The 22,464-nt window shown below is 38.2% G+C and overlaps 3 protein-coding genes across 3 annotated transcripts; 1 reads left to right on the forward strand and 2 right to left on the reverse strand.

The window, feature by feature from the left end:
- Window positions 1-1,516: 1,516 nt before the first annotated feature.
- Window positions 1,517-8,019, forward strand: LOC122329029 (zinc finger and BTB domain-containing protein 39). Its single transcript, XM_043225197.1, has 3 exons — window positions 1,517-1,659; window positions 3,237-4,739; window positions 5,821-8,019. Exons 2-3 carry the CDS (start codon window positions 3,270-3,272, stop codon window positions 6,703-6,705), a joined length of 2,355 nt encoding a protein of 784 aa, XP_043081132.1. The 5' UTR covers window positions 1,517-1,659; window positions 3,237-3,269; the 3' UTR covers window positions 6,706-8,019.
- A 196-nt stretch (window positions 8,020-8,215) lies between these two features.
- On the reverse strand, window positions 8,216-11,025 carry gpr182 (G protein-coupled receptor 182). Its single transcript, XM_043225198.1, has 2 exons — window positions 10,622-11,025; window positions 8,216-9,995 (listed from the first exon to the last, which is right to left on the reverse strand). Exon 2 carries the CDS (start codon window positions 9,990-9,992, stop codon window positions 8,916-8,918), a length of 1,077 nt encoding a protein of 358 aa, XP_043081133.1. The 5' UTR covers window positions 9,993-9,995; window positions 10,622-11,025; the 3' UTR covers window positions 8,216-8,915.
- A 2,764-nt stretch (window positions 11,026-13,789) lies between these two features.
- pip4k2ca (phosphatidylinositol-5-phosphate 4-kinase, type II, gamma a) lies at window positions 13,790-22,231 on the reverse strand. The gene is made up of 10 exons (XM_043224710.1): window positions 21,655-22,231; window positions 20,572-20,669; window positions 20,240-20,336; window positions 19,986-20,132; window positions 18,209-18,355; window positions 16,912-16,950; window positions 16,711-16,824; window positions 16,355-16,619; window positions 16,157-16,260; window positions 13,790-16,051 (listed from the first exon to the last, which is right to left on the reverse strand). Exons 1-10 carry the CDS (start codon window positions 21,814-21,816, stop codon window positions 15,971-15,973), a joined length of 1,254 nt encoding a protein of 417 aa, XP_043080645.1. The 5' UTR covers window positions 21,817-22,231; the 3' UTR covers window positions 13,790-15,970.
- Between the last annotated feature and the right edge of the window lie 233 nt (window positions 22,232-22,464).

Genomic DNA, 22,464 nt, shown 5'->3' on the forward strand with positions numbered 1-22,464 from the left:
ATGGAGAGATTGTACTTACAAAATGTACTGACAATGAGTTTTTTAACGTAAAAACATTAAACCACAGATTCTTGAGAAGTGGGGCAATGCTGAAAAAAAAAACTTATTTTAAAAAAAGCTAAATTATTTCAATTCTCATGTAGCACAAGCAATCATTAGACATTAGGCAGTCTAATTTTGTGCTTTGAAGAAAAACACACACAGAGTAACTATAATTAACCCGGAAAAAAATAAAAATAACGTGCATCCTTTCTGTAAATGCAAAACTTTTGCCTGCATCTTGCGATCACTCACATCACACAGGCTTATAATTTGTTCATAAATGACAAAAAAAACATTAAGATATGAGCCTTTACTGCTAAACGTGATTGGCTTTGTCATTCGTCCCAGGTATGATTTATGTGTCATTGTTTACGAAAAAGTTTAAAAAAAACTGCAAAACTCACTTCAAAAAATCTTGGCAGCCCTGTATGTGTCTTACATGTACTAAGCTACTGAGCTATGCTCTGATTCAACACATCCGATCGGAATACAAATATCATGTACAGATATGTTTCATCCAGTGTTATATGTTCCCTTAGCTTCATGTTCACTGAATCTTATTTTCCCTCCACCCCTAACTCTTTCAGAAGTGGTAACTATCCACAGAAGCAATGTATGCTTTTAGGTCACATATTATGTTATTGTAATATAAATAGAAATGACTCGAAAACCACAAAAATATGATGACTTCATGTTGAATGTCACTGGCCTGTCACAACCATCAGACCAGAGGTGGTGACGTCTGAAAGTGCTGACAAATTTGCCGTTTCATTCACAAAACCAGTGCAGTTCTTGTAGTAGCCATTTTGTTTTCTCTGTTGATGCTAGATGCTAATGATAATGATGCCGTGAGAATAAACTGATCCAAATATTTCAAAGAATGGTTTTGACGTTATCATGGTCGTGAAATATTAACCATTTAAAATATTCTAAACTATAAAACTCACCAGAGCCTGTCACGGACGTTCTCTGAAGTGGCCCAAGAATAAACCGAAGGAGATAATTGTGTTAAACACATTATATTATTAATCCCCCATAACATTTACATTTCAAAAATATGTTCTTTTTAAAAAACTAACAGCATTCACATTTGCTTGACACGTTTTGCAAAACTGTATTCGTTCACTAAGTGTGTGAGTTCAGATTTTACATATTTTTGGGGGGCATGTCTTGTAATATTTTGATTCATGTTATGTTACTGTGATGTTAAAAGTGGTTATGATCATATTAAAATATGGTCGTAGCTTTATTTAATAACTGCTTGACTTAATCTAGCATTACATACCCAAACAAACATTCCTGGGTTAAAGTGAAGGTTTTTCACAGTAATAATAGGATTACATGAATTTCAATGGGAGGCGCTCCCTCTCAGTGCTCGATGTTCAGTTTGTTTTAGCATATGACACGATGGCCCTGTCTTAAAAACATCAATCGAGCTCTGCAGCCTCGACAGCCTTTTTGAGCATTGCATTCGCGTTCTGAACCTATCAAGTGATCTAGGTAGTCAGCTCACTAGGTTTTGAAACAGCGCCCGTGTCTATGCAGGGACGGCTGTCTGGGCAAACAGGAACCGAGTGAGATTATTTGTCTGTCGCTAACTAGCAGCACTCTATATGGGTAAGGAAACGTTTGAGTTGCTTTGCGGTTTGTATGTGCTAGTTAGTAGCTCAACTGCCTGTTTCATTTTCACTGCGAGAGACGATCCTAAAGTGCTAGTTAGCCCCTCATGCTAATGGAATCCAATGGCAACCGGTTAGCTACGGCTAAACTAATAACACACTAAATAAACTACGATGAACTGAACAGTGTTGCTGCACACTAGATTCTGTGCTTGCACACGCTTAAATGTATATTGTCTACAAAGGAGTAGCAAATATCGTTTTAGTCCAAAACGCATATTTGTGTGGACTGATTTGGACTGGCTTTGTTAGGACACCCGTTGTTTTGTGAATTTATGTTAACGTATTTACGTTTAATGCATTTGTGTATATAACGTTAGAGCCAACATATGAGACTATTCTGACTTCGCTGTGTCGAAACTGCCTGCTTATAAATGTAAACTTAAGTTAAAGTCAGTGTGATGTCTTGGGGAGAAAATGCATAACGGTTTTTGTAAGTGACTTAAGGAGGATACTTTTTTCCAAACAGTTTTTGCTTCGTAATCTTTCACCACATGCAGTGACTAGCTGTGACTCTAAAACGACTTTATAACGTGGCTAATGATTATTTCAAGAGCATGTTATACTGGTTGAGGTCAAAATGCAACACTACATTAGTACCTTCTCAAGTGTGTGCAGTATATACGTTAGCCTTTACCACATACTGCTTGCATCATTCCGTGCTAAACCTTTCAAACATTAATCCCGCAAGTGATGCAGTCATGTGACAGCAATGTTGTGCACTACCCATTTGTCACACAACTACATGACCTGTTGCAACACCACAAACGATTGATAGTTCATTGTGTTGAATGGTGGGGCAAGTAAACAGCAAGTTTTGTCCTGCAAAAAAAAAAAAAAAAATAATAACATGAAAAAGACTTAGCTTAATTTTATGCTTTCGTCTTTTTATTAGTTTTCTTTTTATTTGTTTATAGCTCAGTTTATTTATTTTATTTAGTGTAATTAGCCAACATTTCCATTTAAGGTTTATAATCTAATAATTCTATTTTATCAAGGCTTTATTTCATGTTTTCATTGAATTAAAAATATTACTGTACATGTATTATTCCATGCATCCAAAAAATATTAATATTGTGTTAGTGTGTGTATATATATATATATGTATGTATGTGTGTGTGTGTGTGTGTGTAATTTGAAATTTCAACATTTCCTACATTATCACAGGTTATTTGCTATATTTTAGAAAATGGAAATAAAATATGACAAGAACTCAGAGTTAAACTGTGTCAGAACAAATTCATCTTGATAATGTCAGAAAACTGTGACAGAAAGGTATGTAATTAATTTGGGTTAAATATCTGCCATCTGTTAAAATTAAGTACACAATTAGTTAAAACCTGTTTGGTTGCTTGGCCTAATTACCAAGCGATGCTCAATTTTGTTCAGTCTGTGGTGTAAAACGGACAAAGAAGAAGAACACTTATGTAAAACACCTTTAAATGTACAGAATAAGCATCTTTTCTATTCTAATGCATCTGGATCTCTTGTTTTCTATTCACTTCTGTGTTTCAGTCCAAACCCTGGCTTTAGTCAGAATTGCCAGGCATGCGGATCAGGCTGCAGGGCTCTGGCCACGCGGCCCGTCTCCTCTCCGAGCTCAACCGCTGCCGTCTGTCTCGTCTCCTGTGCGACGTCATCCTCCAGGTCGGAGGCCGTTCCTTCCCTGCTCATCGTGTGGTTTTAGCCTGCTCTTGCACGCACTTTAACAGCCTCTTCTCCAGAGGTTCCGGCAACCAGGGGGCCGTTCCCACCACTTTCTCTCTGGACTTTATCTCTGCTGCCAATTTCGAGAAGGTCTTGACTTTTATCTACACGGGTGAGATATTCACAGACTTAATTGATGTGGGTGTGCTGTATGAGTTGGCGGAAAGGCTCGGCGTGAGGGAGCTGGTGAATGCTTGCCATGCCACCTTTCCTGACCTGCAGAGCTCCAGCTCTGGAGACGCGGAATTGGAAAGCGATTCGGTGTCGGCCAATGCCACGGCTGCGTCCGTTTGCTCGTCCTCTGCAGCCTCCTGCTCCTCGTTGTCTTCTTCAGCCGCCCCCACTCCTGTAACTCCATCTCCGGTTTGTCAAGGCAGGAACGGCAGGTCGAATCGCTCCCACTTGGCCACCCAATCGCCAAAAAATGAAGACTTGCAGGTACATTTGGGTTACAATCAACAGGCGACCAATAAGGCTAGTCCTTCAGACTGTAACCGTTCTACAGATGCTCTCTCTGGACTGACTTTTCAGCTGAAGACTGAGCAGGAGGATGAAGGAGAAGATGCAGGAAGTAGCTCAGTGGACCAGCTTGTTGTAAATGGTAGCAAATCAACGTTTGGGCCTCAGGAACCATGTTCCGTCCCTGATTCTTCTGCCCAGCTTGGAACGGAAACCTGCGCTCCTTCATCATCCTCCAATGACCCTTTGGACAGTTTGCAGCTGGGGGCCGTCGCGGGACCAATCAAAGATTCAGATTTTTTTGATGAAGATGATTCAAGGAAGAGGCACCGACTACAGGAAGACCAGACGGACGGCAGCGATCAGTGGCGAGGACTTTCAGAAGACATCATTGAGCTGAGCGACGAGGAGGAGCACTTCATTGTGGAGGAAGAGGACGACGAGGACTTGATGTGCATCGAGAACGGAGAAAACGGGCCGTCGCTCAGGCAGCTGGCGTCATCCCAGCCGTGCAAATCCTGCGGGATGCTGCTTCCGGCGGAAACCGACGTCATACGAACTCACGCCGAGACACACCTCTCGGAAGCGGGTTCGTGTCAGGTGTGTGGCGCCTCTTTCTCGGAGCGAACTGCCGCTGTCGCTCACGCCCTCACACACGTGGGCATCTTGCTCTTCTCCTGCGACGTTTGCGAACATCAGTTTCGGACTGAATCGGCACTGATTCACCACAGGCGTCAGTCTGCTGCCAAGTGCGCCCCTCAAAATCCAGACCAACTGAACGAAGTCTCCCAACGACAAGGAGGGGAACTGCAGTGCGCCGTCTGTGCTAAATCCATGGCGAATGACTTTAAGGTTAGTGGAGCATTTTTTTTTGTGTATGTGTACGTATTATAAGTATATTATACATGTACTATATAAGTATATACTATATAAGTAATTATACATGTCTTAAACCTAACCAGTTGCATAAACTTAAGGTGCACTTAAATGAAAAAAAGTGACACAGCTTTAATTAGATTGCGAAGAGGGAGAGTCTTTCAGACTCTTATTAATGACAAAATATCCATGTATAGTTCATACACTACATAGTTGAGTACACAGTGCATAAGTTCATAGTCTATGGTTCATCATTTGGGACTCAGTTTTGGTTACATTGTTGAGAAAGTAACTACTTGCTAACTAGTAGTTAACCGAGTCTTGCTTTTCAGAATCAAATTAGACCAATATACCATTTTATATAACTAAATTTAAAAACTTCAAAACGCATAATATAGTATAAATATTTTTTGAAATACTTAAACTTAAAAAGCTTGGCAACTTGCAAAAGTAAAAACTGATAAGTAATTAATTAATTAAAATGTAGACTTCAGAACTTAGCAAAATCACACAAACTTGAATTAAAAGCAGAAATATAAAAATAAAAACTAATGCAAAATATTAATAGTAAAATAAATGTGCAAAAGTAACACTGTTAAAATACCTTCAGTTTTTTTATTATTATTAATAAATTTCTAATTTATATATTTATTTTTAAAAACACAAGTATAATGTAAATGTAATAATTCTCTCTCTCTCTCTCTCTCTCTATATATATATATATATATATATATATATATATATATATATATGATGAAATTAATTTTTAATATAGAAATATACTTTGATTAAATATTAATAATTTATTCAAATAAAATTTTCAATTAAGCAAACATTTCTTTAAAGTAATTGCTCAATGAAACTGTAGTAAAAAAAACAAACTTTTCAAGCAATAAAACAATTAAAAACAGATAAAATTTTGTTATGACTTCTGACAACACTACAAAATCCTGATAACGATATCCCTAGACGAGAAGTAATACAAATTCATGACTTCTTTTACTTTAGCACTACCAGTTTATTTTAATTAATGTTATTGATTTGTCTTTTTCCTCAGGCTGTCAGGGACCATGTTCAGAGCCACGCATGCTTGAGGACGTTACGCTGTGGAGTGTGCCAGCTGTCTCAGCCCTCTCGATGCGCGCTCCTGTGGCACACGCTGACACACCTCTTTCCTATTTACACTTGTCCACAATGCGCCAGCCCCTTCCTGGAGAGCACGCTGCTGGAAAGACACCTGTCTCTACACACAGAGGAAGCATCGTCGGTGAAGCAGGACGACGACAGCCCGGAGACCAGCGGAGAAGGCCAGGCCGAGCTGCGTTGCTTCCTGTGTCCGCAGACCTTCCGCTCGGAAAGCGCGTTTCATTACCATCTCAGCGTGCATTCGAACGAGCTCCAGGGCAGCCAGGTATGGCCGGCCAAGCGCAAAGCGGACCAGCTCCTCGAATACTCCTCATCCTCCTCCTCACCTATGGAGGCGAGCGGCTCGGGTAAAGCAGGCTACAACTTAAACCTAGGCTTCAGCATGCAGGACAAAATGGCTCACAGCGGCGGCCCGTTTCCTGCCGGCCTCGTACTGAACGGTAACTCTGGGGGCGGAAGGGAAAAGTTATATCGCTGTCGGTATTGCGGTAAGCATTTCGCGCACTCGGGTGAGTTCACCTACCACCTCCGCATCCACACGGGCGAGAAACCCTACCAGTGCAAAGTATGCCTGCGCTTCTTCCGTGGCCGCTCCACCATGATCTGCCACCTAAAGACTCACTCGGGCGCCCTCATGTACCGCTGCACCGTCTGCGGCCTGTTTTTCTCCACGCTCAAGATGGTTTCCTCGCACATGGAGCTCCATAAAGACCAGCTGCCGCCTGATTTTAACATCGAGGAGACCTTTATGTATAATGACCACTCTAAAGAGCCCGTCCCCAATATGGACACCTGAAAGCCGCCCTCTTTCCGAACGCTCCGTCACACTGTGTTTACGCCGTATGTTGTCGAGGACAAGTAGACTTAGAATGTAATTAAGCATTTAATGTGATCGTCTTTTGTGTCGTTTGTGTACAGAACGAGAACGGTTCTTGTTTTTTTAAAGGTAAAACTTTATTTTAAAAATGAAGTTCTGATACTTGACCACTTGATGGCAAGAGAGACTGAGCAAGGTTGCACTACCAATCAAATCTTTGGACACGCCTACTCATTCTTTTGTTTTCATTTTTTTACATTTTATAATAACGAAGTACGAAATATTGTAGTTTCTTCAAACCTTTGCCAAGAACGTCACGAGACACAGTGTTTGAACGCTATTAATGAAGTTTACACTTTTTGGCTGATTTTCAGTCGCTATCATTTATTTAAAAATGAAAAATGTTGTTTTGTAAAGAAACGAAGTTACATTTGTCTTCAGAGTGAGTTTAAATATGAGCATTGAGATCACAGAAAACGAATTCAGTCAAGTGTGTCCAAACTTTTGATTTGTAGTTTTAGTTTTTTTTACGGGTTGCTTTTCCAAGTGCTGATCTGCGATTACCTCTATATACTCTTCCGGCAACTCTATCACAATAAGCTAAAGGTCTCTGGTTATTCTAGAGAAGCACAAAGTAACCTTTGTTCTTACACAGCGCAAGTGCACACTGAGAAAAAAACAAAAACAAGACTTTTTCTACATTTTCTGATAAATTAAGCAGTGCTCTAGGTGTAGGATATAAATAAAACGGTTCTTTTAAAAAAATAAACAAATGAAGGTACTTTTGTTTTACAGAATAGGCGTTATTTTTATAGTAGTGTTGTGTATCACTGAAATAGACTAAATTAGAAATAGTTACTGGTTTATGAGATGCAGTATAATATAGTTTGGATGTTGTACATAAAGCAAAACCCTTCATATGTCGTTCATTTCATTCGGAAAAGAGAAGCGATTCAGACTGAGGTGCTAATATATCAGTCGGGTCATATGTCAGTGTTCACCTTCATTTGGGACATATCAGAGTGTTTTGCGCGAATGGTATTGTCATGAATAAATGACAGTTCTCTTGAGAAAGCTGTGATGTTCTTCTGTACCGTTTTCCCAGCAGTTATATCCCTGTTTTTTTCTTATATGGGAAAATTCAAAACCGATTTGGCACACCGGACCATTCATAATTGATAGCTTCAAACCACAAAGTATGTATTCAAAACTGCTGGGACATTGTGGTTGTTATAGCTTTATTTGCAATGTAGCACAGAAAATACCGGCTGAACCTTATAAACTGCCTGGTTTTATCAACTATTTATTGTGTTATCAATCAATCAGTTTTATTTGTAGGAAAAATGCACATTCAGTGATTTGCCAAGGTTTGCAGCTGATGTTGTGATTATAAACCATAAATATTTTGACTCTCGGCTCTGATGTTGAATATGAGATGTCATAATAGATTTTATTATCAACATAAAACAATTGCCTTATATCACTTCAGTGTTATTTATATGATTTATTCATGTTCAATGTCACTATGTTCTCTTTTACAACAACTGTACTTGTGTTCTGAGTAAAAACAATACTTACAAAACTTGCCAGAGTCTTGTCTTTTTAACAGTGAAATTCTAGCCATGTTCACAAAATTCGGACAATCCCCCACCATTTACAGTGTATTTATATTCAACAAACAATTCTACAGTGGAAAATACTTTTTAGACATCAGAGTAGCACATTTTCAAAAGAAATGGCATACACAATTTTGCCCCTTATGCACAAACATGTTTAAAAGACTTCTTTAAAACAAATTTTTATAATTTTTTTCATGACATAACATCAATGACAATATGTACAAGCAAGCTGCTGAGCTCGAAGGCCATTAAAACAGCTCTAGGTGTTGTGATTGAGGATATGGAGAGCTAAGTGAAAGTTTTCGTTGAGCAAAACGATCAAACGCTGGCATGTGGACAGAGTTCCTAGATGTGACAATAGGAACCGGTGGAAGTAAAGATTACGAAAGGTTGACAATATTTCCTTCCTTGCACTGTTAACAATACTAGGGTGAGAAAAACAGGAGACAATAGGGCTAGTAACCAGGCAAGTGGCCAAACCGGCCAACAAAAACTGCCTCAACAAAGCAACTTCTTTCGTAGCGCATTCACGTGCTGTTTCACCAAATCGTCATTTAGGGGTTAGCTTCTTCACGCGTCAATGTCGGAATGACTCGTGCTGGCGTTACTGAGCTTCCGCTCTTTTACCGCCGCTGTCCCTGCCTTCTCGGTTACAGCATTACTTGGTGCACTAGTTGGCGATAAAGAGATGCGGCTGATCACTGCGTTTATTAGATTGTTGCGGAAGCTCTTACTGAGGAAGTTGTAGAGGATTGGGTTGGCGATGCAGTGAAAGAGCGACAGGCATTGCACAAGGCTAAATGAGAAGTACAGCACCCCGACTGTGTTGCAGGAGAACAGGTGAGGGTCCAGGTCGTCCACTGTCAACAAGAACAACACCAAATGGTACGGTAGCCAGCAGGCCACAAATACCAGTGAGTACACATGCACCAACCACACATCTCGCCGATTCTGGATGTCCGGGGTTGTGCGGACGGCTCGAGCGATTAGGACGTTGCAGGTGATGATGACCGATGCTGGACCAAGAAATTGGAATATCAGACAGAGGAAGGAAACCGATACGAACCACTCCGTGTAGTACTGCTCAGGAACCATGTAGCAGCCTGGTTCGTCCCACTCCAGCAAGTCGACGTGGACGTTTTCCAGCAAGGCTAGAACGAGCGACAGGAGCCAGATGCCGGCGCAGAGTATCCAGCGTCGTTTGTGCTGCGTAGGGAAGCAGGCCGGCTGGTTGGGCCGCTTCAAAGACAGGTATCGCTCCAAGGTCATGAAGGCCAGGAAGAATGAGCTACTGTAGAAGTTTATGACGTATACAAGGTGTGTGACTTTGCAAAGGAATCTGCCCCAGAGCCAAACCTTGTCCATGGTCACCTCCAGCATGAAGAAGGGCATGGTAAAGATCACCATCAAGTCGGACAAACTCACGTTGATGACGCAAAACAGCACGCCGTTCGCCGAATGCCGCCTTCGCCAGTTCACCCACACCACCAGGGTGTTTTCGGCCAACCCTACCATGAAGAGCACTAGGTAAAGGAGGAAAAGAGCGATCCGTCGACCATCCTCGTCTAGGTGGATGGTGCAGTCGTAGACAAACCACGGCGTGCCATTGTAGAAATCATACGACGAGTTGTGTAGATCGTACGTCATAGTCTACAGACAGAAAAGACAGCAAAGTTTGTTAAAAAGATGTTTACAATGATTGCACTCTTAAGTTACTTCACAATGCCACAGAAGAAGCTTTTTGTCTAAATGGTTCCATAAAGAACCTTTAACATCTAAAGAACTTGAAGGTTCTTTGCTGAAAGATGGTCCTTCAGATTATAAAAAGGTGAGAAAGAGATGGTTCTTTGTGGAACCAAAAATAGTTCTATGGCATCGCTGTGAAGAACCGTATGAGCACCTTTACTTTCGAGAGTGTACCTTGAGCTATTGTACAAATAAATAAGTACTTGCTAAAATGAGAAAGGCCAAAAAATTTCTCATTCAGAATCCTCTAAAATTGGACAGCGCCTCTGCAGAATATAGCTCCAACCCCTGCTGTTAGAGGATTACATGCAAGGCATTTTCCCCTAAAATACTTCTGTTTTGCCCATTCCTACTTGGCAAGTTTTGAGAGTAGATCTGAGTAGGGCCAGAGTTGCCTGCTCTTCAGGCAAAAAATATTACTATGTTTTTGTTCCCCGATTTAAAATTCAAATCAGTATTACCCCAGCAACTACATTAATGCTAATTATATTGCTCTTGTTGTCCACATGAGGAAGAGTTAGGAGACATACCTTGCTATTGGGTTACTGAAGATGAGGCTCTCAGTGTAAAAGCAGTCCTGGAGAAATATCACCGGAGACTTTGTTCAACTGGATCGCTTTGTGGGATCTAGCCATACATTGAGCTGTGGGGCAAAATAAGCTCTTCCCTCTCCCTCTCACGCGCCTGGTTGCTCCACCGTCACACTGACAGGACATCCTCACAGGACAGGAGGGGGTTGAATCCTACAGGAAGGATTCCAAGAATCTCTTGATTGCAGATAGTATCATCCATATAAGCGGAGAGAATGTTTGTTTTTCTTAGAGTATTGGTCTAAACAACGCATGGAGCCAAGATAGAATTAAAGTGGTTGCACGAGGGTGTGGTGCAACAACAAAATAAGGATTACAACAAGCCCTAGGGTGTATATGTTACTCGTTACGCAAAGCACAGCAAATCTGGACTAATGAGCAGGCACATAATACTCTTATTGGTTGCTGAAAGCACTATGAATGCGGCCATAATGATATGTAATATGCAGTTAAACATGCAACATTGGGAAAAGTTTGGTGAGGTCTGCTAATGACATTCACTGTTTTAAACAAAACCATCTCTTGATTTATTTTTAAACAAAGTAGTATTGGATGTATTAGAGTTTACATGTATTCATTAGCATATTCATATTTTATATATATATATATATATATATATATATATATATATATATATATATATATATATATATATATATATATATATATATATATATACAATATAGGCAAAACAAGCATTTAACAGTGTTCATAAGGCAAATGGGTTTTGAATGCAATAACAAATCAATAAATAATCCATAAATTAAATGCAAACATTTAAAAATATTTCATAATAATTTTTTTATATTTTTTATTAACAGACAATTTTATTAACAAAAGCTGGCTTTTAATGATTTAATGATTAATTTTTTTCAGGTGCTTGCAGAAGGCCCTCCCTCCAAAATAAATAAGTACATACATACATACATAAAATGAAAAATAAATACTATTTATTTATATTTATTTTGTTCTTCACCACAGTTTAACTGAATTTTTTAGATGTGTGTGCACTGACTGCTTTGATCCAAACACGTTAAGAGTTAAACTTGTATCTGTTTGGTCCTGAGCACTGTGTGCGTTTTTTTTTTTCAGAGAATCTTTTCACAGCTCTGAAAGTCTAAAAAGAAAAAAAAAATATTTAGCTGGTTTGTGCCTGATATGCTGAAAAAACACAGCCCCCAGCAGGACAATAGCAGGAAATGCTTTCGTGGTCGAGGGGCAGTGACTGGCAGGCAGAGCAAAAGAGATGTAGGAAGCCAGTTGTACATCAATCCCCTCCGGCATCCCCCACCAAACAGTTTAGTAACTACTCCAGAAGTGCACACACTCTAGAACAAAACAATCTGATCCCTAATCCGATCTGATTTAAAGACATCCATTTCTGCCTCGCAGCTTCTGGCTCCAAAAGCAAATGTTGTGGTTGGGTTGGATTCAGTGTTTAGACATTTCTGTTTGAACATCCTCTTAGCATTACCGCACGACCAGAGTTGAAAATGACAAATTTATAGCAATATGTCAGCAGCAAAAGGCATAATTCATGATATATGAGCAAAGCAAATTACTGTGTGAATTACACATGAAACAAATCAATGGGCTATTATACTACTTAAACATAAAGCATCCCTACTATCATTTAAAATATCTTTTTGCTACATTAATGTCATACAGGTAACCTTGCAGTTAGGTTCAATTTAGTGAGTGGCCTCCAGTTTTAAGCTTTTCAATTTCAAATGTAATCCCTGTGTCTTAAATTTCCAGTCAAATACAAAAAAACAACAACAACAACAAAAAAAGCAATACACAAACATTGGTAAAAATCCTGGCTGATATTATGGTTTATTCCTCATATGTGACCCTGGAGTCTTAAGTAGGACAGGTATACTTGTAGCAATAGCCAACCATATGTTGTATGGGTCAAAATAATCAATTGTGCTAAAAATCATTTGGATATTAAGATCATGTTCCATGAAGTAATTTTGTAAATACCATACTGTTAATATATCAAAATGTTAATTCTTGATTAGTAATATGATTTGTTCAGGCCTTCATTTGGAAATCTTTAAAGGCGATTTTTTTGCACCCACAGATTACAGTTGTGGTGAATATTGTCCTATCCTAACAGACAACACATCAATAGCAAGCTTTTTAAAATGTTTAAAATTATGACTAGTTTTGCGGTCCGGGGTCACATATTTGGAAATAGAAGGTCGGGCAAAGCCCATTGCATTATGGGATCCTTTTTGCACACATGCTCTTTTGTATACAGCAACTTTTGTCCAATGCAGTAGGTCATTTGAATATGCAATGCCACAAAGTGAATAAATATATACCACAAAAATATTAGGAGCATGATTGCATGCTATTCCAAAAAAGCCGAAATCTGCTAAAAAAATCAGGCTTGAAACAAATCAGAGACCACTGGTTTAAAATGTAATTAATATTTCATTTATTGGCTTTTATACTGCTCTGGAAGATGCTGAATTACTTAACCGGGTGTTAAAAGTGACCCAGCACGGTATGAAAAGCCTCGAGGAGAATAATGTGACGCTTTGAACTCCGTGTTCCAGCTACTCCTACAACCACAAGAATTTGTCAGCAGTTTGCTGGCGATTAACTTTTTTCCCCTGCATGCTCCCCATTGTTAAAGAGTACATCTTTTTGTCAGTGGAACAGGAAAGAGTTTGTCAGCAAAATCACAGCTCCTGGAAAGGGCTAGGTGGATCCTGTCCTTGACCTCTCTTAATGAGTGGGTCCAGACCTCACAGAGGCCCCGGCTAAACCACAGCGACCTCAACTCTTTCCACATTTATCAGTTACAATCAAAATAATAGCTTTATAAATAAATACTAAATAAATTTTAAATGGTTAATACATTAAAAAAAGGGTTTTTTTTACTATAAAAATGTTATAATAAAAATATTAATAGCATAAAAGCATACATAAATATTAAAAATATAACAAATTATTTTATATTATTTGTTTATAATGTACACATTATATTACTAAAAAATAGATATACTTTTATTGGTGTGATTTTTTAGAAATGTGGACAAATAATACAAGTCCAAAATGTACGCGCATGTCGACTCAAATTCCGTTTCACCCAAGTTATAAGAAAAAAATGTTTTTATTGTACTTAGGAATGCACATTATTGGTAGTTACAGTCGTTACATGCATTATGTGAACACAATGTAACAACTTGTCTTAATGTAACAACATGTCAAGGTGTTAAAACAGCCCTAAAAATACCATTTAAAGTACAACTATTATGGACATACTGTAATTGTGCCAATTGTAATCGTACAAAGCTAAAATGAATAAATAACAGAAACCATGTTTTTGGAAATCTCTGAAAAATATATTTGGTCCAAACACTGATTTGCAAAATAAATAAAATGCAACAATAAGGCATTTCATACTAAATCAGCTCAGTGTTGCTAAAGTGTTTCTACTACAAACTACAAAATTCCTCTTTTCTGCATTAAGGCTAACTGCATAAAATAGCTCAAAGAAGAGAAAAGAAGTGTGTGTGCTCCATCCATCCGTATAAACAATCAGCATTCGATTCATAATATTACTTTAATCTAGACCCTTAATGTACGCTTTAGGTCACCGGCTGGTCAGTTTGTGTTTTTTTCGTCTTCTTTTTAGAAGTATCTTATCCTTCTCACAACATTCTAGTGCTGCATATATCAAATGAAGCTAGCATGCACTTAAAGCATAGCACAACGTGAGTTTCTGCTATTCCTCCACAAGCGGTTAAGGCGACGGTTTCTCTCTCTGCCAAGCCAACGTCCAAAGAAAGAGAGAGAACACACCAAGAACAAACTGTGACACTGCTACAGGTTTGGAGTTATATCTCCTTGAAAGATTAGACGATGTTCCCATGGTTTGCAGGTTATGTCACAAAGTGATACGTGTGAATCTAGTGGAATTTGTGAATATACCCTTAATGAATGTCGCTGTAGTGTGAATGAGACATGTTAACATGTCGTGCTTAAATCTCGTGTTATGAAAGTTTATGAAAATATGAAGCACAATGTGTAAAAATACGAAGAGATGCTTTTATAAAAAAAAAAAAAATTATAATAAAAAAAAAAATTCATCGATGTGATGACAGTAGATAGAAACTGACAAAACCTTGAACATGAAGAACGGTGCACATGTGACCCTGGACCAAAATAAAAGGGTCAATTTATTTTTAAATTGGTGTGGGATGGGACCATATTTGAGCGTGCAAAAAAAATATAAACACTGAGAAAAATTGCCCTAGCAAGTGCATATTACTAATCAAAAATTACGTGTTAATATATTTATGGTAAGATTGAACTAAACATTTCCAGGGAACATGATCTATACTTAATATCCTAAAGATTTTTGGCATGAAAGAAAAATCAATAATTTGACCCATACTGTTTAAATTTAAACAAATATTGCTATTGCTAGAAGTATATCCATGCTACTTATAAGTGGTTTTGCGCTCCAGGGTCACATATGTCACTGTAGAATAAAACAAAATTATATTTTGCATAAAAAAATTAAGCCTATTACACACTATTAAGATTTTTTTATTCAGACTTTATTTTTAGAATAAAACACATTTCCCCTCCAAATGCAAACAATTCAATATATATAGTATACTCATACCCACACTGAAAACTGTATTAATAAAAAAAAAAATAATAATAATCTAATATATGAAATACTTCAATTGTTATGAAAATAATAACCCCATAATAGATTCTAACCTAATAATTTTATTAAAAATTACTGTATTGATGTATTGTGTTTATGTACATATATACCTAATATCTCAAATACAAAAAAATCTAAAAATAAGGAATACTTTTATATATTGTTTTTACTTATCTAAAATATTAAACTATTGTCTAAAATAAGAAACACAATTTCATACTTAATACAGTACTTTTAAAATACATTAATTATTAATACATTTCTTTTCTGTGCGTGCACACACACACTACATTTTATTTGAGAAAAAAAAAGAAAAAGAAAAAAAGTACTGTATTATTGGAATGATAATCACATACATATGAACAAAAAGACCCCCTCAAAAAAAAAAAAAAAACAACACATCTGGACATATTACAGTAATGGGGCAAATGTGTTTTATTGTCATAAAAATAATGTCACAATGAAAAATAACTTAATGGTCCTAAAAATAGACCTAATTTCTTTATGCAAAATATAATTTATTATTTTTCTGTCTTTTGAATTTGGGGTGAAACGTGACCTTGAAGTGCTGCTACAGACACCCATAGAAGTGGTTACGCAAAAATGTTGGAGATGAATTCACGGAATCGTTTGGCATACTGCTCTGGATGGACCGTAGATATTTCAGCACCAGCCTGAAAGGAAGGAACGGGATGAGTCGTGTTTTCATAACCTCCTATAACTCAGAATTAAGCCAATTACACTGGACTAGCGTGCATAAAAGCAGTTTTTCCACTCACGCCGTGTTTTACGGTCTTTGCGGCGTGGGCAGCTTTCTTCTTAGTGTCGTACTGCGTCAACACGTCAATGAGGCCCATGAAATACACCTCCCTCTGCGGAGCTCCTGGAATCCAACACAAACACGCAAATCACCTCCTTATCCCGCTTCCCTCTTCCATAAGCGGTTTCCCGTCTAACTTCCTCTCCGTTTTACTTACCCGGGGCGCTCTTGACGGCATATACGTCGACATAAGGGTCAAATTCTCCGGGTCCCAGGGGTTTGAAGGAGTTCATGTACCCGGCGATGCCCTCCGGCGACGTGCCGTACGATCCCACTTGCGCGGCCGGAGCGAGGCCGTTCTCGGGATCCGTGTCGTCTTCGCAGCTGGGTTCCTCGGCCTCCTCTTCCTCCCGCTCGCCACGAGCCACGTCATGGATGCCTAACAACAGGCTGTAGTCCATTATCTTCAGCTTCACCAGGAACTATAAATCACAGGAGCGCGAAGGGCAGGGATTTCAGAACCTGATAAACATCACCGTGACATTTTTTTTTTTAAAAGTGTGAGGTCTTCACCTCTACATCTCGGTTCAGCTTCTCCATAATCTTCTCTTTCTGCTCTTCTGTCACGTACACCTTCTGCATGTTATTTCTGAAATCCATGTCTTTGAAAGTCGGCAGCTCTTTCACCTGCGTTAGAAGAAGCAGCAATGTCTGGAATCGTTGCATCAAGTAACTTAAAAAAAAAAAAAAAAACGATCAGGGCTTGCTTCTTACCTTCTCTTTATCACTGGCCTCGCGATCTACCAGGGAGCCCTAAATAAAACACAGTGTTAGACTCTTTTGAAGAAAGCCTTTTTTATTAAATGTATCCGACATGATTTGTTGCATCAGTCTGTATTGTGCAATCACACCCTCTTGTGGCACACAATCAAAATAGCAATAACCAAGACTAATTCACCCAAAAAAAATGACAATGAACCCATGTCTTAGTCACCCTCAAGGCCTGTTTATACCAAAATCAAAACCAAAGGGCACTGGCCATTCACATAATTACAAATAGATTTTAGAATATAATAAATATTTATCATAATATTTTATGATTATATACACTGCAGTTAAACACTTGTGGGGTTAGGTTTAAAGATGCATTTAATATTTATATTTAAAAAATGCTTAACCTCAAATTCAAAGAATCCTGAAAAAATATATGATGATTTCTACAAATTTATTAAACAGCACTATTGTTTCAACACTGATAATAACAATAATAATATATTTTTCAGCACCAAATCTGCATATTAGGATAATTAAGATTTGATTTCTGAAAGATATTTTAGTTAGATTTCACAAGAACACCGTTTTACTGTATTTTCCATCTAATAAATGCAATCTTGGGGAGCAGAAGAGACTTTATATAATAAATGTAATATAACATTGATATTTAATGTTAATAAGCTATAAACTATCTAATAAAACATTTTGATACAGAGTTGGGTCAAGACAAGTGTTTGATATAAATGAATAAAACAAAAATAATTACATTTTAATTGTAATACAGTATAATTAATAATTGTTGAAATTATTTAGTTTGGACTTATTCATGTAAATTATTCCAAGTCATTAACTCTATCCCAACTAAAGTGTAAATGAAAAAGATGCTATATATATATATATATATATATATATATATATATATATATATATATATATATATATATATATATATATATATATATATATATATATATATATATATATATCCTCATTGAATCTCATCCATTAAGCACCGTTTCCATTTCCAGCTGTCAGGGCAGCCCAGCACTCAGATCCTCAATAACTGGCACATCTGAGATATTATTCACGAACTGCTCATCAATCACGTCCAACTAAATCTCTTAATGCAGGTCTAAGGGGGTGTGCTGCATGATTTAGGTGCTGTTTGCTTATTGCTCGAGACGTTAATGAGGTGTGCAAAGACAAATATCAGTCACGCTATGAAAAGATCAGCATCACAGTCAAACCAATCCTGAAGAAACAGCATCTTATCTCAGCGGCGAGGAACGGTTCCTACCTTCAGGTCGTATTTCCTGTGGACAACGAGTCTGTGGCTGAACATGTTCCTCATGACGATCAGGTACGTGTCCTCGCTCTCCACCGTAACCCGGTACATGCCCAAAAACTGAGGGAGGAGTGTACTGCCATGACACTTCACTATATGCTGCCAAACACAACACAAAAGGAATCAATCCCTGAGCTTCATCCATCATGTTTAATGTACATTCAAAAGGCTCATAATTAAAACCAATAAACCAGCTTTGTATAGAATATAGCATCCAACACCAAACAAGCCTACAAGCCCGTTTTTCCTGTCTGCATCTGTGCACACCGGGACTTAAAACATAAAATCAGCAGTGCCGAACTAAAACGGAAGAAAATGCACTTTAAAAACAAATATTAGCTTAGAATTTAACATTTAGTAAGAAATGTGTAGTTTCCTGGATGCGTGTCAGTGCACCCTCAGAACAGGTCGTGAATATAAAGGCAATGCAAATGCAGAAGCGATTAAAATCTGCTCATTCAGCTACAATGGAAACTGAGAAACCCACTGACACATACTTATCTCGTGGCCGTCACGGCACTGTAAACAAGACAATGGCACTCAATGCTGCGCTAACCCAACTCTTACAAGAGCGCAAAAACGAGAGAGAAGAAAGATAATGTTAACAAATACATGCTCAACAGTTTAGAGTCAGTAAGATTTTTTGATAACAATAAGGTTAATTAAATAACATTAGTTAAATACAAAAGGTAACATGATCTAAGAAACTAACAACACTACAAAAGATAAATAGTAAGATTTTTACAATTTAAATAACTATTTTCTATCATAATGTTTGAGAATTATATTTATTTTTGTGATGCAAAGCTGGATTATTTTTTTTCCATCATCACTCCAGTACTATATAAATTTGTATTATTAAAAAAAAAAAAAAAAAAAAAGAAAAAAAAAAAAAAAAAAAAAGGATTCTGACCCCAATCTGTTTAAACTGTATCTTTAAAATGTAGCTTTTTTTTTTTTTTCAACATAAGGAAGATCACCATTCATGGAGGACACCATGCTGAAATCCCATGACCTAATATTTCTCCCAGTGGTGCCTTATATTTGAACAATTTTAGCTGCGGCCTAAATGAGCTATTCAACACCTTTATATAATATAATAACACAAAACGTTCATTATGCTGCATGCATGCCGATACGAGTATAAAATCTAGACTACCACTGTATCGTAATAAATGACCATAAACGACTTGCTATGCCTTTAAATAACCATAAAAAAACAACAACAAAAGCTCACTGTCAATCATAAAGAGAGACATTTACCTATTTTAAGGAAGTGTGAATGTAACATGTAAATGACTTCGGTGACTGAACAAGTGAGTATGACAGGATAGAGAGGAAATAAACAGAAAAATAGCTGAAGATCACACAAACGTATTCAGACTTTTCCCCAACACAAGCAACCTTGTGTAATACGTAAGCTAAAGTGATATACGGTTAAATTGAAAACACATATGCCTGTCGTACAATGTGTCTGCATTGTTTGCAAGCTTTTAAAGTTTAATAAATAAGACAGTAAGACAATAAGGCATACTAGTTTGTGGTGCAAAGTCATGAATGTCCCTTGAACGGATCACATCTCCTTGAATCATATTTGTACGTAAATACCAATGTGCATAATGTATCCTTTCCAGAAGGATGCAGCAGTTAAAATCTATCTCTTAGACTAAATATTCCATTAAAAGGCACATTTGACATGGCTTAAACTGAGCAGGATGTTGAGGGATACCTGGTGATACTCGGACAGAATGTTATGCATATCAGCTACTTCTTCGCTGGAGATCTGCTTTACTATCAGCGTACGGTCATAGGACGTGAAGAGAAGACCTTCTCCTTGTCCATCGCCTCTCATTGGAGCACTGCGAGCCAGGGACACCTGATGGAAAACATCCAAGCAAGCAAAGTTAGCACCATAATATATATTTAGCACTATATTAGCATTATAATCTTATACAATTCTTCAATGGATCGATGCACAGAAACCTGATAGTCAAGATCTTCAATTCCAAATCTCTCCCTGAGGTTCCTGAAGACTTGCGGACAGTACTCCTTAAACTTAAAATGGCCTGGAAGATTTTCTCTGTAAGGTACAAATTAAAGAGTCTGTCAGGATCCTGCATTTCACTTTCACCTGAAAACGCTGCTTTGATGCGGCTGTTCTGTGGGAAACGCTGCCAAGCGCTCTCTCTCACCATCATTGAAAGAGTTCATCTAAACGAAGCTAAACACGTTGCTGCTTATGAGCCCAAGTTCACATAGCGAGCACAGTGCAAGGACAAAAATGTGTAAAATAGTGATGTGCTTTTGATAAATACTTGTTGAAGAGATGGTTGTTCACTTTAATTTTGGTGTTGGCTTTGAAGTCGTCAGGGAGCAGCATGACAGGCACTGGAACTTGATTCAAATCATTTATCTGGAAAAACAGAGTTGGGAAAAAGTACTTTTTGCATTTGAAATTAACTTTGCACTTGCAGATTTTCCATATCCTAAGGATGAACGATTCAGTGCTTGTCTTCGTCCTCTTCTAACACATGTAATTTGACATGAACATGAAGATTTCCCAGTCTCCAAATTATGCAACATCTAAATGATTCGCACTGCATAAACTCACTTTACATGTTTCCTATTGCTATTTCAGTCATAATTTAAAACACTATGATGCGCATTAGTAGTCGTGCATTTTGACTAAATAGTTTTGCAAGTAACATAAATGAAAATTACGAATTTAAGATACTAAAAGTACATTTTCTCTAAGAACACTTACTCATGAAATCTGACTCACTTGACAAACGACTCTTTTGAACAGTCTGAAAGATCCATTTAAAGCAATAATTCAATGATTCATTAACTTCTTGATATTACATCATCACACGGTGGCTGTCATTCCAGAATTTAATATCATCTAAAACGTTCAATCGAGGCCATATATACGCTTACATTATGTTTAAACCGTTTTATTATCGTATGTATTGTACGAGTGAGCATAGTGTAGTTGCACGTCTTACTTCATTTCGTTGCGTATTATGCAAAAAACAAAGACCTAAATGTGATTTCCACGTCAATTAAACAAAGCCGGCTAGAATCGGTTCATAACAAATCGTGTTTTGAACCAAATCTATTTCAAAAGATTCGACTCAAAAAAAAAAAAAGATTCGTTCGCAAATCGGTAGCAACAGTTGCAGATCCGCCGCCGCGTGCAATCAAACAATGTAACGTTTGCGTGACCTCACGAGCCAAAACCGAGATCAACAACAGCACGCGCGAATCTGATCGACATCGCTATGCGCGATGCATCGAAACTCCCCAAATCCACAATATGCGGGCTCGCGGCTAACTGTTAGCTCGTAAAATGGCAGTTGTGTGATGTAGGAAGTTGAGTGAATCATGTACCGCCTTACCGAATGATTAACGCCCCACATGAACACGCTGAGCATCGGGTCGCTCGCCCGAAACACTTTGACCTTCTGCTGCACGAAGTGTTTCTTTTTGGTCTTGGTTTTGGGGGCGAGCATGACCATCGGGCTGGAGGCGCTGCCGGTGTTACCGAGGGACGCCATCATCGCGGTCACTCCCCTGTAACACAGCGGTCTCTTTTCCTCGCGGATCCGCCTCCCTCTGTTCCTGCTCCGGTTCCTCTAGCTGACAATCAAAGGTCGAAAACAACGCAAGCGCTAAGCTGCGGGGGTCGGCTTTCCGCTGCGTTCGCGGGCCCGGGCGGACCGATTCTTCGTGGAAGTGAACAGCACTAGGTTGCTGAAGTGTGGCAGCGATCCAGACGCTCCTCCCACAAATCCAGAAGAACAGCTCTTGATATAATGTGACAGCGAGAACGTGTGTCAGACTCTCACCTGAGTGTAGCCCGCGTCACGTGGTTTGTGAACGTACAGGTGAGATGAGACGGTAAAAACATAAATACTAAGCTGACCATAATTATGATTTCGTCTGACAATCTCCTGCGTTTGACAGGACTGACATGTCCGAACGAACCGTTGTTTTGAGGCGGATCTTTTTAGGGATTCGGTTGAACCGGTTCAAAAATACGAATCGGACAGAATAGGTTCTACCGCTAGCATGAATCGAAGTTGCTTTGATTGATCGGGCGAAAAATATTAGTTTGATCAATATTATGAGGCTACGTAATATTTAGGCAAATTAAAATATGCTGAAAATTATCAATCAGAGCATAACTGGCCTAGTTAATTAAGATA

Source organism: Puntigrus tetrazona, chromosome 23 (assembly GCF_018831695.1).
Source record: "Puntigrus tetrazona isolate hp1 chromosome 23, ASM1883169v1, whole genome shotgun sequence".
Lineage (NCBI taxonomy): Eukaryota > Metazoa > Chordata > Actinopteri > Cypriniformes > Cyprinidae > Puntigrus > Puntigrus tetrazona.

Coding starts and splice junctions, on each gene's coding strand:
- gpr182 (XM_043225198.1), bottom strand. CDS start 9,992: ATGACGTACGATCTACACAACTCGTCGTATGATTTCTACAATGGCACG.
- pip4k2ca (XM_043224710.1), bottom strand. CDS start 21,816: ATGATGGCGTCCCTCGGTAACACCGGCAGCGCCTCCAGCCCGATGGTC. Junction 16,951..18,208: donor ACAGGAAATACGACCTGAAG/GTAGGAACCGTT, acceptor TGTTTTATTTAG/GGCTCCCTGGTAGATCGCGA. Junction 16,620..16,710: donor AGCTGAACCGAGATGTAGAG/GTGAAGACCTCA, acceptor TGTGATTTATAG/TTCCTGGTGAAGCTGAAGAT.
- LOC122329029 (XM_043225197.1), top strand. CDS start 3,270: ATGCGGATCAGGCTGCAGGGCTCTGGCCACGCGGCCCGTCTCCTCTCC. Junction 4,740..5,820: donor CCATGGCGAATGACTTTAAG/GTTAGTGGAGCA, acceptor CTTTTTCCTCAG/GCTGTCAGGGACCATGTTCA.